General features: G+C 39.3%; 2 protein-coding genes across 2 annotated transcripts; one reads left to right on the top strand and one right to left on the bottom strand.

The window, feature by feature from the left end:
* Positions 1-6,969: 6,969 nt before the first annotated feature.
* ognb (osteoglycin, paralog b) lies at positions 6,970-13,105 on the top strand. The gene is made up of 7 exons (XM_084068656.1): positions 6,970-7,220; positions 7,328-7,403; positions 8,526-8,690; positions 9,216-9,418; positions 10,736-10,828; positions 10,976-11,192; positions 11,743-13,105. Exons 1-6 carry the CDS (start codon positions 7,056-7,058, stop codon positions 11,147-11,149), a joined length of 876 nt encoding a protein of 291 aa, XP_083924782.1. The 5' UTR covers positions 6,970-7,055; the 3' UTR covers positions 11,150-11,192; positions 11,743-13,105.
* Positions 13,106-13,846: 741 nt separating this feature from the next.
* uqcc5 (ubiquinol-cytochrome c reductase complex assembly factor 5) lies at positions 13,847-16,371 on the bottom strand. Its single transcript, XM_084068336.1, has 2 exons — positions 16,089-16,371; positions 13,847-14,188 (listed from the first exon to the last, which is right to left on the bottom strand). The coding sequence occupies exons 1-2, from the start codon at positions 16,246-16,248 to the stop codon at positions 14,100-14,102; spliced, it is 249 nt and encodes an 82-aa protein (XP_083924462.1). The 5' UTR covers positions 16,249-16,371; the 3' UTR covers positions 13,847-14,099.
* Between the last annotated feature and the right edge of the window lie 91 nt (positions 16,372-16,462).

Genomic DNA, 16,462 nt, shown 5'->3' with positions numbered 1-16,462 from the left:
TAGCCGTTTCCTTTTTTTAGCCCTTAAACTTCTGCTTTATAAAACATCACAGATATAACTGAAGCATGAAGTACCCTAGGTCACTTGAGGAAGTAAAAGCCTTCACATACTTAAGCAGTGTCATAGACAGTCAGGGCGGCACGGATGCAGACGTCAGAGCCAGAATCGACAAGGCAAAAACCGCATTCATCATTCAAGGCAATAAAAATCATCCAACTCAAGAACATTTGGAGCTCTAAAAGGTTTTGTAGAGTATTGTAACTCTCTTTACTGGCCTCCCGGCATGTGCACTTAATCCTCTCCAAATGATCCAGAATGCCGCAGCACGCTTGGTCTTCAACCAGCCAAAATTCTCACATGTCTCCCCCTTCTCCACTCCCTCCATTGGCTCCCACTCCCAGTTACTGCCCGCACAGAGTACAAAACACTGATGTTGGCCTACAAAGCAACCAAAGGTATGGCACCCCATATCTTCAAAGCCTGATCCAACCCTACAACCCCTCCTCCTGCTCTCTCAGATCAGCTAACACAGGGAAGCTGTCAGAACCTTCGCTAAAACATCCGGGACAATGCTCCACACGGCCCAGACTCCTCTCCCTTCTGGCTCCCAAACTATGGAATGAACTCCCCATTGCAATTAGAACTGCAGACTCAACCCCAATCTTCTGGCGTAAGACTCACCTCTTCAGACTCCACCTCAGCCCGTAGCACTTGACCGAGCCTCGACGACCTTGCAGGCGTTTTATGTATTACTTTATTATTAGATTACTATTTCTATGCATTTGATGTATTATCTTGTGTTGTCCTTGATTACTGTAAATCGCTCTGGATTAAGAGCGTCTGCTAAATGCCTAAATTGTAAATTGTAAAGAAGTCAGCCAGCGGACAAACCTCAGACTCTTCAGCTCAAAGGTCAAGCCAGTGCTACTGTACGGATCAGAGACGTGGAGAACAACAAAGACTACAACGATGAAGGTACAAACATTCATCAAAAGCTGCCTGAGGATGATCCTGAGCATCCGCTGGCCGGACACCATCAGCAATAACGATCTCTGGCAGAGAGTGGTCTACCACTAGTGGAAGAGGAGATTGAGAGAAGAAGGTGGGGATGGATCGGCCACACGCTCCAGAAGCCCAATACCAGCATCACGAGACCTTAGATGGAACCCGCAAGGCACAAGAAAGAGAAGGGAAGGCCAAAGAACACCTGGAGCAGGGACCTTGAGACTGACATGGAAACAGCTGGAAAAGAAGGCCCAGGATAGAGGACTCTTGTCTGGCGGCCTATGCTCCATGAAAAGGAGAGATAGGCGTAAGTAAAAGTAAAACTAACAAAAAATGCTAACATAGATTAAGATAATGGTTAGATAATGTAAGATTAGATTGCCTCCGTCTCTCACCACATGAAAACACTACCTGACAAAATATCCAAGTAGCCTATTAGATCAGTGGTTCTCAACCATTTCTGGATCAGGGCCCACTTGAAAATCTTGAAAGCGTTCATAGCCCAACCATCTGACCACTAAACACGGCAGCCGAATGGCATGGGTGGGCCGCATATATTTTCAGAGCATGCTTAGGCTATTTGTGTTTTGGCTTGGTTGGATTAATATAACTAATTGTAATACCTATGTATCTGTATCACCATGAAAACACATGTTTTGTGTTAAAAATATATATATATTATAATATTATCATTAAAATCTTAGTCAATTAGTTGGGGGCCCAATTACAATATTCTCACAGCCCACCAGTAGGCTCCGGCCCACAGTTCGATAATTGCTGGCCTAGATTATTTGTTTCAAGCAGTAAAAAGTTTTGTACTTATTCATTTTTTGTACAACGACTTGCAAATATAAATAGTAAGGTAAGATGCAATGGCCGTTCATCTAAGAATGTCTATTATTAAGGGCAAATACACAATTAGTTAAGTGTTTGTTACATGATGGGTGACGGGTGAGGACATTTAGTATTTTGGCATCAAGGGGAGGAAGAGCTATTAAGACGTTGTTGGTAATTTATTACAATTCACTACAGGAGCACGATCCAGCGGACTCTGTTTTTCTATTCTAGCTTGTTCTTCTGTCCAGATGTGAATGCTTTGATAACATTTTTTCCAATACTGTCAGCGACCCAAGGCCTTGGTTTGGTCAGGGGATAGAATATTATCGTAGTCAAATCCATTACTTTATTAAACTCCAGCTTGAGGCTCAGTGTTCAGTCAGTAAGAAGAATCAACAATGTGCAACAATGTAAATAGTGACTCGTATACAGTATCAGTTTCAGGTAAAAGTAAACATTTATTGAGAACAATTCATTGTCTTGCCTTCACTGTGTAGATAACGAAGCGCCACTGCAGCAGAAGTATACCTGCTTTATTAAGACAGCACAATGTAGACCAGTGGTTCTCAAAGTAGGGTCCGGGGCAAGGACCCCTGGGGGTCCCCGGAAAGTTAAAGTGGTTAAACTGATGTTGATGCTATATTAACACATTTTGCCCCAGCAAAATGTGTTAATATAGCATGTACTGTATAGCGTCAAAATCTGTTTAAAGCAGCACTATGCAACTTTCCTCTTCTACCCCGGATTTGAACCCGGCTTCCTGTGCAAGTGCTGACATTTTTTTTACCATTGAGCTAATAGAGCCGGCCTGCTTGCTCAGGGGATAAATTGAATCTTGACCATGAGACCATGAGATGAAATCTTGACCATCAGGTCAAAAGGTGAGACATGACCTTTGACACGATCTAAATGTCTCAATAAAAGAGCAGGGAGACTAAATACAACCACACCAATTGTATAAGTTATATTGTACTAAAGGAGTAGTTCACCCAAAAAAAACACGTCTATCGATTACACACCACATGAAGCCTTGAGTACATGGAGATCTTTTTGTTCTTGTCACATTCCTAAGCCAATAATTTGATGACTGGCAGAGTCTCCGGTATGAGACTTGCGGAGTCTCCAACCGGTCATAAAGTTATTGGCTTAGGAATGCGACAAAAACAAAACAATCTCCATGAATTCAAGGTTTCATGGGTGGGTTTTTTGGGTAAACAACTCCTTTAACATACTCTACCATACAGATTGGACAGAATTACATTTTATTCATTCATTCATAGTGCTGCTTTCACCACTTTAACTCTATATACATAGGCTATTTGAAAATAACCGATCTACTTACTACCTTGTAGTGGGTCCCTGGCACAAAATATGTTCCAAACCCATATTCATTTTGGTGTCCTTGACATGAGAAGGTCTGAGAACCACAGATGTAGACAAGACAGGAAACTGAGCGAGGACAGGGCAGGGGAAAACTGCAAAACACACACACAGGTCCCCAAGCTGAATGGAATCAGGGATGTTTTGATGATAATATGGTCAACTATCCAGTCATCCACCTGTGTAGCCCATCAGCACGTCTGATTTTCGGGTGAGCTTAGAGACCACACAAAGATGATCATGGAAATAAGCATTAACTACTTATTTAAAGGAGTGGTTCACCCCAAAAATGACTTATTTTCTATCAATTGCACACCCCATGAAGCCTTGAATCCATGGATTAATTTTTGTTTTTGTGGCATTCCTAAACTAATAATTTGATTGCCGTCTCCTACCGGCTAACGTATCCGGTAGGAGACACAAAGTAGATTTGTTGTGTCTCCTACCGGAAATACACCCGGTCATCATCTGGAGACAGCATCCTAGTGAACTATCCTACAGTGTGTAATCCCTGGTCAATCTATAGTGTGAAAACCACAACGATATATGACAGCCGATTTCAAGAAATAAACTCCTGCAGTGTGTAATGCTTAACGATCAGATGACTCCCCGACCACTTTAAAAGTCCTACAGTGTGTACCTACAGTGTGTACCTGCCCCAGTGTGTACCCTAGTGTCCAAGTGTCCTTGAGCAAGACGCTGAACCCCTAATTGCTCCCAATGATCAGGTTGGTGCCTTGCATCGTTTCTTCCGCCATCAATGTATGAATGTGTGTGTGAATGGGTGAATGTAACGCACAATCCTTGTAAATCCTTGTAAAGGCACTATATACGTAAAAGCACCATTTACCATTTATCATTTAGATGGAAAAAATGAAAAAAGAATGCTGCTTCACCATGTTTTGTATATGTCATTGTAGGCACTTGGAGCAGGTCAGCACTAGAAGACCTGAGGGGGCGGTTTGGAACATATCTAGGCAGGCAGTCATAGAAAGGTAAGACTTAATGTAATGCTCCAAAACCCAACTTTATTCCTGCACAATAAACATTCTGAAAGTTCATATTCTCAGTAGCAACATTCTTCTTGTGTGCAGTGAGATTAAGTACCTTGGTCATTGTATCTGATGATCTCACAGGTGACAAAGACATCCATATAACACTGCAAACTGTATGCTCAGGCAAACATACTAATGCTGAAATTTCACAAATGCTCTGTAGATGTCAAGGTATCACTTTTTAAAGCTTTCTGTACACCGTTGTATACGGCTCACCTGTGGAGTAACTACAAGGCTAGCAGCATGCAAAAACTAAAAGTTGTGTACAATGATGCTTTACGGTTGCTGGTGAGGGTACCAAGATGGCACAGTGCCAGCCAGCTGTTTGTTAATTTTGGGGGTACCTACCTGTCAAGTTTTAATTTACAAATTCATATGTCATCTTGAAGAGTCTGACAATCATGTTATTACGATTTTAATGAACCCTGTGAAGAGTTCTACTTGGTTCTCTTCCATGATTTGGGGACATTGGCGCAACATCCTCTACAGACTGTGAGCATGTGTGGCTAGCTGTAGTTGGACTGATTTTATGTTTTTCTTTTCTTTTTTTTCTTTTTAATTATATTTATCGTTGTGTTTTTGTCATTCTGTCTGTGATATGGAGCTTGAGTCTGAAATAAAGATTGATTGATATGAGATAGGCTTACCAGGTATCCAACATTGTTTGTGGAAATCGTTCAGAAGAACGATCCCCCCCCCCCCCCCCCCCTTCCATTTGTCACACTTGTGCAGAATTACTTAAATTCTGTAACTTTGTTTTAGAATTCTTTAGGAGCATAACACAGAAGGTTGGATTTGAATCCCTGCTCAGGGAAAACATGAATGTTGGCAGATGCTTACGGACAAAGTTTCCACACCTCAAATAAAATACAGACGGAAGATAAACCATCTTGTTTGGTAGAGGGAGAAAAGAAAACCTGTCCTGTTACTTCTCATGGAAAATTGAATTCATTTAGAAAATTCTTAGGAAAACTTTAAAGCTACTTGTCTTGAAGACGTAATAATTTACTTTTTATGTGTTGGTAGGCCTACATAGACCTCTAATACCCACTATTTTGGAATGGCATTGTACAACATCTGTATTCCATGTATTTGGGAGCACCACTAATTTGCATTATATTATGTTCTCAAAGTAGGTGTCCAGGGCGCGAAGGTCCAGGGCCTGTCAATTGAGGCTAGCCTTATGAAAATCTATTTTCCGTAAAGAAAAGCCAGATCAAAACCATTACAATTATTAGAGCTCGGCCCATGCCAGATTTATGGGTCCGATTTTGGAGAGTCTACTGATTACAGATGTTTTGACTAATATTCTGCAATACTTTCTAATCAATTTAAAAAAACTTTGATTTGATTTGAAAAAATCTAAATAAAACGAATAACTTTTTGAAGATAAAAAATAAACACATAAACCAAACTTTATTTTATTCAACCACTTCTTAAGCCCTATTCAAAAACATTGTTGATCTAGAAGCTGGCGCATTGTGATCTTGTAGATCTGCTTTTTTTTTTATGTTTTAAAAACGTTTTCAGAAGTTGTGCCTCATACCCAAATTTAAAAAAATCAACAAACAGGTTGAAAAGTAGTTAAAAATCGGGACACATCAGCTGCATAATTGCTGATACAGATGTAATCGAAAAAGTTAAATAATGACCGATATCTCGGCCAAACCGATACATCAGTCATCACCCTAACAATTATATCCCTGGCTGTAGAGTCGCTCAGAAGCTGAGAGTCAATTCCAGTATGTGAACATTTCCAGTGATGGAAGAAGTACTCACATGTTTTACTTATTATTACGTAAAAGTATCAATACTGCAATGTAGATATACTCAGGTAGTTACAGGTAGAAGTCCCGTATTCAAAATGTACTTGAGTAAAAGTACAAAAGTATCAGCATCAAAATATACTTAAAGTACCAAAAGTAAGTACCCATTATGCCGAATGTCCCATGTCTCAGTTATCAAAATCTTTTGAAAATAGCCGATCTACAAGCTCACAAGGCTCAAATAGCCAAAGTTTAAATAGAGCTGAAGTGGTTAATGTATGTTTTGTAATAATAATCCAAATCTACAAAACTAGTAACTAAAGTTTTCTAATAATTGTAGAGGAGTAAAAGTAAAAGTATAAAAAATTTGAAATGCTCAGTACCTTTAAAAAAATTTACTCAGTTACTTTCCACCACTGAACAATTCTGTCACGTTTTGTAAACAAAAACACCAGTGATTAAGTTGGTATGTTAAGTGAGTCGGAATAATACATTCTCCAGTGCATTGCTTGCTTTGGCTTTTCATTTTATATTCACTTCATACATAAGGGCTCGGGCCAAAATTCCAGTAATCATATCCCACTGTTCCTTCGCCTTTATTCTCTCTCCACTCTGTAGACACCAGTTTCCTTGATTGTTCATGGATTTGAAAGCCAACATTTTTCCATAAACTTTTTCCGTCTATTCCCGAAACACACATAACTGCCTGGTCCTTCCAGTAAAGGACAAAGGTCCCTTTTTTCGCTCAAACGGGAACCTCAGAGGCAGAATTTAGAATGCACACTGTACAGGTGCCAACTTGCCATCAACAAAGACTAAAATTAATACTACCCGCCCACGATCAATAATGACTTTCCCAATGTGTTTGCCAGAAAAGCCATGGAATAAAAATAACCACAGACAAGTTATCAAGACCAGAGAGCGAAGTCAGCACAGCATCTACTGAGTTAAATTGAGTTTCCTTTTTTTTTTTTTTTACTCTGCTAGCCCACAGCCAGCTTAATAAAAGTGGATGGAAAATTCTCCTGCTCACATTTACCTCAGATTTCAGCCCAGCAGACAGCATTGCCTTCACAACAACAAAATGACGCACTTCAGGACTCTGGTTTTCATGATAATTGTGGTCCCATGGATGCTATCTTCCGCAGCGAAACCTAAGGAGGCAAGAAAACCCAAGGTAAAAGTATGCATCATAACAATGCATGCACTATATTTGTTTTGGTGGCAAGGACAAATTGTCTTCTTTTCGTGTCAAGTAGTAGTGAGGTGTGTTTCTTTCTGCAGAAAGACATTGCGACCATTCCGGACTACGATGGCATCTCGGATTCGGACACATCTCCTGCTGCTGCAACAGCTGATGGTAATGCTTATATTTGCATAGGCACATCGAGTATTCAACAGCTAGATCCATCTTTAAAGACAATTATGCAACATAGGAATGTGGATAAAGCTCTGATTACTGACTGTAAATGAGACTATTCAAGCACTTTTGGTGTGTCCTCCATTTGTAACTCTGACACTATGCAAATATAACCAAATGGACACTCTCAGACTCAGAGTTAAATAAAGGCAGTGTAAGTGATTATTTTTATTTTTAAGAATTGATAAATTACTCTATATTCACATAGTAATCATCGCTGTTGATTTTTTGTTCAGTAACTCTCTTTGTTCAGTAAGTCTCCCTGTCTTTCCAGCTCTTTAGTAAACATAAAGTACATTTTCAGGTCGGTAAAATGTACCGATATCAATTTCACCAAATTGGAATTGGAACAATATGAAGTTGAAGCTAATAAATGGGTTCTCTTTCCTGACTGGAGGAAATTGGCAACCCAACTGCAATTTTATTTTCTGTTTATTACGGAGCTGGAGAGACAGAGAGACCTTACTGAACAAACACTATATGGCAGTGGTTCTCAAACCTTTTCATGTCAAGGACCCCCAAATTGACACTTTATTTGGCCGCGGACCCCCATTTGAAAAGATATGCCAGGGACCCCCATAAGAGAAGTTTTTTTTACGGCTCTAGCAGTGATTTTCAACCATTTTAATTTCAAGGACCCTCAGTTTGACATGCATTAGATTATGGACCCCCATTTAATGGCATTTCTATCTCTGGGACCCCAATTTATATTGTAAAATCAATGTTAATTTAACTCTGAGAGTGTACATTTGTACACTCTCAGAGTTACAGACCCATAAGGGTCCATTTGGTTTCTAACTATCTATCATTTAGCTGGGGACCCCCTGGAACTCACTCAAGGACCCCTGGGGGTCCCCGGACCCCACTTTGAGAACAAACGCTATATGGTCCATAGTAATGATTACTATCACAAAATGGAGCTTTAAGTTTTTAACAAAGAAACCTTTTTTTTTAACCAAAAGATATCACCTTTAATCATCATCAGCATCATTCACAGCATCAGTAGGAAAAAAAAACAGCTGTACTTGAAGGAATGGATGACAAAATAAGCGTTGCTTTCAGAGCTGCCCACATGCCTGCTGTGTGTGTGTCTGACGGGCTCGGTATACTGCGAGGAGGTTTCTCCTGAGATGACCGCCGTGCCTGCACTGCCAAAGGAAACAGCCTATCTGTACGCACGCTACAACAAGATCACCAAGATCAGCTCCAGAGACTTTGCAGATATGGGTAAATAAAAGATGCATTCATTTTTTTTGCATTATTTCTGAAATTACAATACATGAATGAATGTCAAAAAGATTTTTGTCTGACTTTTGAGATTCTTTAATGAATATTAGGCCTGCAACTATCAATTATTTTCTTAGCAATTATTCTATTGACTACTTGTTTGATCGGATAATCGAGAAGCACGTTTTTTTATATATCAATGAATCAACGTTGAAAAAAAATCTACCGCACAACAGCGTCAAGCACAAATAGCAAAAATAGCAGATATGCATCTGCTATTTATTTGTATTTTTATACATACATAAAAATAAATCTATTACTTTTATAATAACCACATTACTCGTAATGAACATTAAAGGGATAGTTCACCCCTAAACATTTAATCTATCGATTAGTCACCCCATGGAGACTTGAATTCATGGATATATTTCTTTTTTGTAGAAAAAATGCTATTTTTTGGGGTGAAGTGTCCCTTTAACTGTCAAGCTTATTCTCTTTTTCTTTCTTTTTTTTTTTTACTTCTAGCAACGTTAAAAAGAATTGACCTGACTGGAAATCTCATCAGTGAGATAGAAGACGGCTCTTTTTCAAGACTGATCAACCTGGAGGAGCTCACCCTGGCAGAGAACCGGCTGACCAAACTGCCGGCTCTGCCTCCCAAACTCATGTCCCTCAACGTCAACTTCAACAAACTCCAGACCAAGGGCGTGAAGTCCACCGCTTTTAAAGTAAGCCCTGCAATATGTGTGTGTTAGCGTCAGTGATGTAAAACAACAAGTACATTTACTCAAGTACTGTGCTTAGGTACAATTTTGAGGTACTTTTACTTTAGTATTTCCAATTATCTTTTACTTTTCAGTCTCAGAGGCAAATATTGTACTTTTACTCCACTACAATTATTTGAAAACTTTAGTTACTAGTTACTTTGCAGATATAAATTATTACATTATAAGACATACATTAGCCACTTTAGCTCTATTTTATACCTAGGCTATTTGAAAATGGCCGATCTACAAGCTTGTAGATCTGCTATTTTCAAACGTTTTAGTACTTTTACTTTTGGTACTTTAAGTACATTTTGATACCAATACTTTTGTACTTTTACTCAAGCAAATTTGTTATTCCGGACTTTTACTAACAGAGTACTTCTACATTGCAGTATTGATACTTTTACCTAAGTAAATCATTTGAGTGCTTTTTCCACCACTGGTTACTAGTGTGCACTGCAGTATGAAGTAGGTCAGTGGTTCTCAAGGTGGGGCCCGGGGACACTCAGGGGTCCCTGAGGGGGTTCCAGGAGGTCCCTAGCAACATGAGGAACCGTTTAAACACTTTAACATTATTTTATACTTTGGCCATTCAGGCAAAATAGTGGAGGAAAAAACAGCCAGTGGACTTGGCTGAGGTGCTGGAGCATTAGGAAACCAAATGAACAATTAAAGGTGTAGTTCAAAAAATGACTTATTTTCTATCAATTACACACCCCATGAAGCCTTGAATTCATGGAGATTTTTTTGTTTTTGACGCATTCTTAGGCCAGTAATTTGATGACCGGGTGTATTTCTGGTAGGAGACTCAAAGAGACTCCTTTGAGTCTCCTACCGGATACATTAGCATCTTTCCCCCGTACAAGTTTAAAAAAAAAAAAAATCTTTTGAAAATAGCAGATCTACAAGCTCGCGACGCATTGTGAGCTTGTAGATCGTCTATTTTCAAATGGCCAAAATGTATATAGGGCTGAAGTGGTTAATGTATGTTTTGTAATGATAAATATAATGACACAAGTAACTAGTATCTTAAGTTTTCAAATAATTGTAGTGGAGTAAAAGTATAACATTTGCCTCTGAGATGTAGTGAAGTAGAAGTAAAAGTACGGAAAATTGGGAATACTCCTGTGAAGTAAAAATACCTCAAACGTATACTTAAGCACAGTAATGAGTATGTGTTACTTTACACCACTGCATTTCTTTGAAGTTTCTTTTCAACCCCTGTTAATGTCTTTAACTGAGAGGGACTGTATTCTTCTTTTTTTTTTTTTGTTGCAGAAACTCATAAAACTGGCATATCTCTACCTTGGAAATAACGAAATGACCGCAATACCACAACTTCCAGAGTCGCTCCGGATCGTTCACCTAAATGTAAATGCATACTCTAATTTTTTTTTTTTTTTTTAAAGCTCCATAAAATGCACTAACCTGCAGTATTCTTTTTTATTTTTCATGTCTGGGATTTGAAGTGGTGTAAGTTGACAGGCTAATGTTCCTTCTCCATCCTTGCCTTTGCAGAATAACAACATAAACACAGTGACAGACGAGACGTTCTGCAAAGGCAACACCACTCACTACATCAGAGCCAGCTTGGAGGAGGTTAGGCTGGATGGAAACCCGGTCCGGTTGGCCCAGCATCCCAACAGCTTCATCTGTCTGCGGGCTCTTCCAATTGGCCTGTACCGCCGGTGAACTAACCCAGGAATGCACAGGGAGAAGGAAAGCACATTAAGCCATTAAGACCGGGAACGCATCTGTGTAACCACTTTAACCATTATTTTATACTTTGGCTATTCAAAAATAGCAGATATACAAGCTCATAGCCCGGCACCGAGTGCCGCGCTATGAGCTTGTAGATCTGCTATTTTTGAAAAATATTGATTGTTTTTTGCAAATCTTTGAATATATTTATTTAAATAGTAAATTATTTTTACTCAAATCTTTACTTCTGGGGATTCTACAAATGTCTTCTATATACTGATAGTTTAAAAAAAAAAATTGCTATAATCAGTGGATCTCAAACTTTTTCATGTCAAGAACCCTCAAAATGATATGATTTGGCCGCGGACCCCCCATCTCAAAATATGTTGTTCCAGGGACCCCCCCAGAAGCAAAGATTTGAGTTTAGAATGTTCGCTTTAAAAATACATACATACGTACAAGATTTGCACAAATTTAAAAAAAATAGCAGATCTAGTATATCTGCTATTTTTGAATAGCCCAAAGTATAAAACTAATGGTTAAAGTGGTACACAGATGCGTTCCCGGTTTGAATGGGTTAAGCCTGATTTATACTCCGTCGCACTTGGTCTCCAAAGGGCTGGGGGTGAAACGTCCATACAATATCGATGATCGTTGGACACGAGACTGGATATTGTCTGTCGTTAATGTCGCCATATGGCACAAGTGTTGTCTTTTCCTGGTTGTCATTTAAGCCTAGTTTTATCAAAAAAAATCAGACATAGCCCAAATAGACAATCTACAAGCTCACAAGGTGTCACATTGCGATGCATCGTGAGCTTGTAGAACTGACATTTTTGAACATTTTTATAGTCATCACAATAGCAATATCAATATCAAGGTATTTGGTCCAAAATATTGTTTTGTTATAATTGTTAATATTTTGATTTTGTCAATAACACCCAGCCAGGAAGTCTCGCATTGAAAATAGCCGATCTACAAGCTCACGAGTCGCAGCTTGTAGATTGGTTATGTAGCTTGTAGATTTGTAGATTGGTTATGTAGCTTGTAGATTTGTAGATTGGTTATGTAACTTGTAGATTTGTAGATTGGTTATTTAGCTTGTAGCTTGTAGATTGGTTATTTTGGTGCGAGTCAGCGACGCGTGACAAAGTATAAATCAGTGGCTACAGTGATGCTAGGTGTAAACAGAATCTAGTATAGATTCACGAATATACAGATATGAAGAAGTGGACAATACTGCCATATAGGAAATAGCCAGTGGTTCTCAACCTGTGGGCCGGGGCCCACTGGTGGGCCACAAGGGTATTACATTACATTACAGTCATTTAGCAGACGCTTTTATCCAAAGCGACTTACAATAAGTGCATTCAACATAGGTAGGGAACGAAACTACTAATCACCAGAGGTCTTAAGTGCATTTCCTGTAAAATTATTATAGGTATTGCAAGTGGGTATTTTCATGGTATTTTCTTTCTTGAAAAGTATGATGGTTCCATTGATCCAAGTCAGAATCAGAGTCAATCAATTCATTAATAAAACAAGCATGCTCTGAAAATGCATGCGGACCACACTTCTGACCACTTAACATCTGACACTAACAACTTACCATGGCAGCCATGAATGCTTTCGAGACGTTTAAGTTCCCTGATCCAGAAAGGGTTGAGAACCAGTGGGAAATACCGATGTTTTTTTTCCTATTTTTTATCTTATAGTGATTAATTATCAACAAAATCATCATACACTCAAAGGTTTGCAGTTTTATATTATATTTCCTCTTCAAGAACAAGAGCTTGACACAACTTCAAACGGTTCAGAACTGGCATAATGATGGTATGTGCATGAGACAGCCTAAACACATCTTTTTTTTCTCCCCCTTTGGTGAATAATGAATAAACTCATCCTAAACTGTTTAAGGGGTCAATAAAGGATCATGAACACTTTTAACCGTTTTGTCTTAATTGGTAGGAGGAATATTTTTGCATGGTTGTATGCTTTATGTTAACTTTGTGGCACACATGACAAACGTCCTTATTATGCACAGTCTTTTAGCCTGTCAGGCCAGGGTCCTGTGCTAAGTCCAATCAAACGCATCTGTGTCATGTTAGATTTAAGCTGTAACCGTTATTTCTATACTTTGGCTATTTTTGAAAAGTCTTGAACATTTGTGCAAATCTTTGAATACATATATTTTTTTTAACTCAAATCTTTGCTTCTGGGGGGGGGGGGGGGGGGGTCCCTGGAACAACATATTTTGATGGGGATCGGCCGCCAAGAACATATAATTTTGGGGGTCCTTGAAAAGAAAAGGTTTGAGCACCACTGATATAGCAACAATAGTTTTTCAGAAAAATAACATTTGTTAGAGATTTGCACACATTTTCAAGATTTTAAAAAAAATAGCAGATCTTCAAGCTCATAGCGCGGCACTCGGTGTCGCGCTATGAGCTTGTATATCTGCTATTTTTTAAAGTATAAAATAATGGTTTAAGTGGTATACACAGATGCGTTCCCGGATTGAACTAGGATTTCTTAGGACTTTTAGTATGTTGTTCTGGTGACTTAATAGAAATGGTCTTTGAAGAAAACAATTCTGTTACAATTACTTTGATTTTGAGGTCCAAAATTAGCTAGTTTGCCTGGACTAATAGGTCCATTACAGAAGGGAAGGAAAGTTTGCACGCGGTATATCATCAGTTCCCAGGGATTTATTTCAAGGAGGTACGACGTTTGGACCCTGTCGGGTCTTCATCAGGTCCGATACAATACAGACAAGTAGAAATACAGAAAAGTCCATTGCAGCCTGAGGGAAACAGGTGGATGTCCATCGATGCGTCCACACACATCACCCACCTGTGTGTGTGTGTGTGTGTGTGTGTGTGTGTGTGTGTGTGTGTGTGTGTGTGTGTGTGTGTGTGTGTGTCTTCAGTAGGCTGCTGGCTTATGAAGAGGCTGAGCTACCATCTCTACTCCTCTCGTACTCCCGTTGCTCGTACTCCCGTTCTGACTGCTTCCTTCTGTAGACATCATCTGTGGGAGAAAAGAACAGAAACGCAGTTTTGTTTATAGCAACCACTAGGCGCGATTATGTCATTTTACTTGACAATTAATTGTCGCTCAAACAATTGCGATTAACGATTTAATTGTGTTTCTGTTGTTTTGTAAACTAAAGTTGCACAGGGCAGGCATGAATAACTTACATATTTAATAACTTAATACTTTATGAATAACCTTAATAGGGGGAACAGCTGATCTACAAGCTCAGTTTTGAGCTTGTAGATCTGCTATTTTTTTATGCTTGTAAATATATGAACGTTTTTCAACATGAAAATGATTATAACGATTATGCAAAGAATGATTGCAATGATCTCATATAATTGCGAGTATGAAATAATTGTGACGGGCTTAACTACCTATATTTTGAGATAATTGTTGACTGGGGACCAGCAGAGAAAATCTGTGTGTGTAAGTGAATGACCAACTCTCCCTTCACACCCACCACTGAAGTGCCCTTGAGCAAGGCACTGAACCTCCAACTGCTCAGTGGCTAACAGTATGGTGCTGTGAATATGTCATGGTCTCCCAGTGGGTAATGGTCTTAAGACTGTGGTCGTACTGGGCAGCTCCCAGTAGAACAATATAAGACTGTGACAACAGTATAAGACTGTGGTTGTACTGGTCAGCTCCCAGATGTGTGTGAGATAGAGAAGCTCAAGCTGGGCCATGCTGAAAAACAACATAATTTACCCTGGATAAAATAAAGGTTAAATAAAAATGTCAAATATTTCAGAAAATATAAAGCATGTGTGAAAATAAAAGCGTGTAAGTAGTAAGAACTAAGTTAGCCTGCTGGCAGTGTGCACAAAGAATGTACCACTGATCAGTCCAACAGTTTCTCAGATTAGCTCCAGAGTACACACATGAAGAGACACTGGAGTAGTGGTGTAATAAATATATATAGAAGTGCAGGCAGACTGGGCAGAGTTTTGGAACACAAACACACCTCACTGTATCAACAACAATGTAAAGAACATGAGAGTGTGTTATGGCATTGGTTCTCAAAGTGGGGTCCGGGGACCACCAGGGGTCCTTGAGGGAGTTCCAGGGGGTCCCCAGCTAAATGATGGATAGTTAAGAACCAAATGGACCCTTATGGGTCTGTAACTCTGAGTGTAAAAATGGAACCAAGTTGACCAACGGGTCCATTTGATTCCATTTGTACACTCTCAGAGTTACATCAATATTGATTTTACCATACGCATTGGGGTCCCAGAGATAGAAATGCCATTAAATGGGGGTCCGTAGCCTAATGCATGTCAAACTGGGGGTCATTGAATTTAAAATGGTTGAGAATCACTGCTAAAGCCGTAAAAATCTTCTTATTGGGGTCCCTGGCATATCTTTTCAAATGGGGGTCCGCGGGCTAATACGTGTCAATTTGGGGGTCCTTGACATGAAAAAGTTTGAGAGTCACTGTGTTATGGCACATGGTGAACTGCATTACACTTATACACGTACAGAATGTCTCATGTCCTATCATAATAAAGGTCTCATGTCCTATCATAATAAAGGTCTCGTGTCCTATCATAATAAAGGTCTCGTGTCCTATCATAATAAAGGTCTCATGTCCTATCATAATAAAGGTCTCATGTCTTCTCATAATAGAGACCTTTATCATAATAAAGGTCTCATGTCCTATCATAATAAAGGTCTCATGTCCTAACATAATAAAGGTCTCATGTCCTATCATAATAAAGGTCTCATGTCCTATCATAATAAAGGTCTCATGTCCTATCATAATAAAGGTCTCATGTCCTATCATAATAAAGGTCTCATGTCCTATCATAATAAAGGTCTCATGTCCTATCATAATAAAGGTCTCATGTCCTATCATAATAAAGGTCTCATGTCCTATCATAATAATACGTACAGAAGGTCTCGTGTCCTATCCTGACGTTGATCATGATCCACTCCATCACTCCTCCTATGCAGAAGAACACAGGCAGGAACCTGTAGGGTCCAAACCTCTGTCTGCCAGGAAACAGCTCTAGGAAATACTTTACAACGGTTTTTCTTTTCGACTCAATCATATTTTACTTCAATACAATCCACGGACTTAATGTGTTGAATGGAGGACGTCAACAGTGCAAATAAATCACACTGTAAGCTCATATAACCGCTTGTCCTTTACCAAACCTTATTGACATTTTGTCCGTGACTGACATAAGAAGTGAGTGTTTTGTCAACAGTCCTAAACGAGGCGGGCGGTGTTTGACACACACAGTGGTCTGTGTCAGCGGTGAA

This window comes from Gymnoscopelus microlampas, assembly GCF_963454915.1.
Source record: "Gymnoscopelus microlampas genome assembly, chromosome: 10".
Taxonomy (NCBI): domain Eukaryota; kingdom Metazoa; phylum Chordata; class Actinopteri; order Myctophiformes; family Myctophidae; genus Gymnoscopelus; species Gymnoscopelus microlampas.
Note: the sequence above shows the minus strand (reverse complement) of the source record. Positions and strands in the feature narration are given on the sequence as shown.

Bases quoted from the DNA above. Each gene is read 5' to 3' on its own strand.
- ognb (XM_084068656.1), top strand. From the start codon at position 7,056: ATGGAAAATTCTCCTGCTCACATTTACCTCAGATTTCAGCCCAGCAGA. The intron at 7,221-7,327 runs GTAAAAGTATGC...TTCTTTCTGCAG, and splicing joins AGGAGGCAAGAAAACCCAAG to AAAGACATTGCGACCATTCC. The intron at 8,691-9,215 runs GTAAATAAAAGA...TTTTACTTCTAG, and splicing joins CAGAGACTTTGCAGATATGG to CAACGTTAAAAAGAATTGAC.
- uqcc5 (XM_084068336.1), bottom strand. From the start codon at position 16,248: ATGATTGAGTCGAAAAGAAAAACCGTTGTAAAGTATTTCCTAGAGCTG. The intron at 14,189-16,088 runs GTACGTATTATT...TTTCTCCCACAG, and splicing joins GATAGGACACGAGACCTTCT to ATGATGTCTACAGAAGGAAG.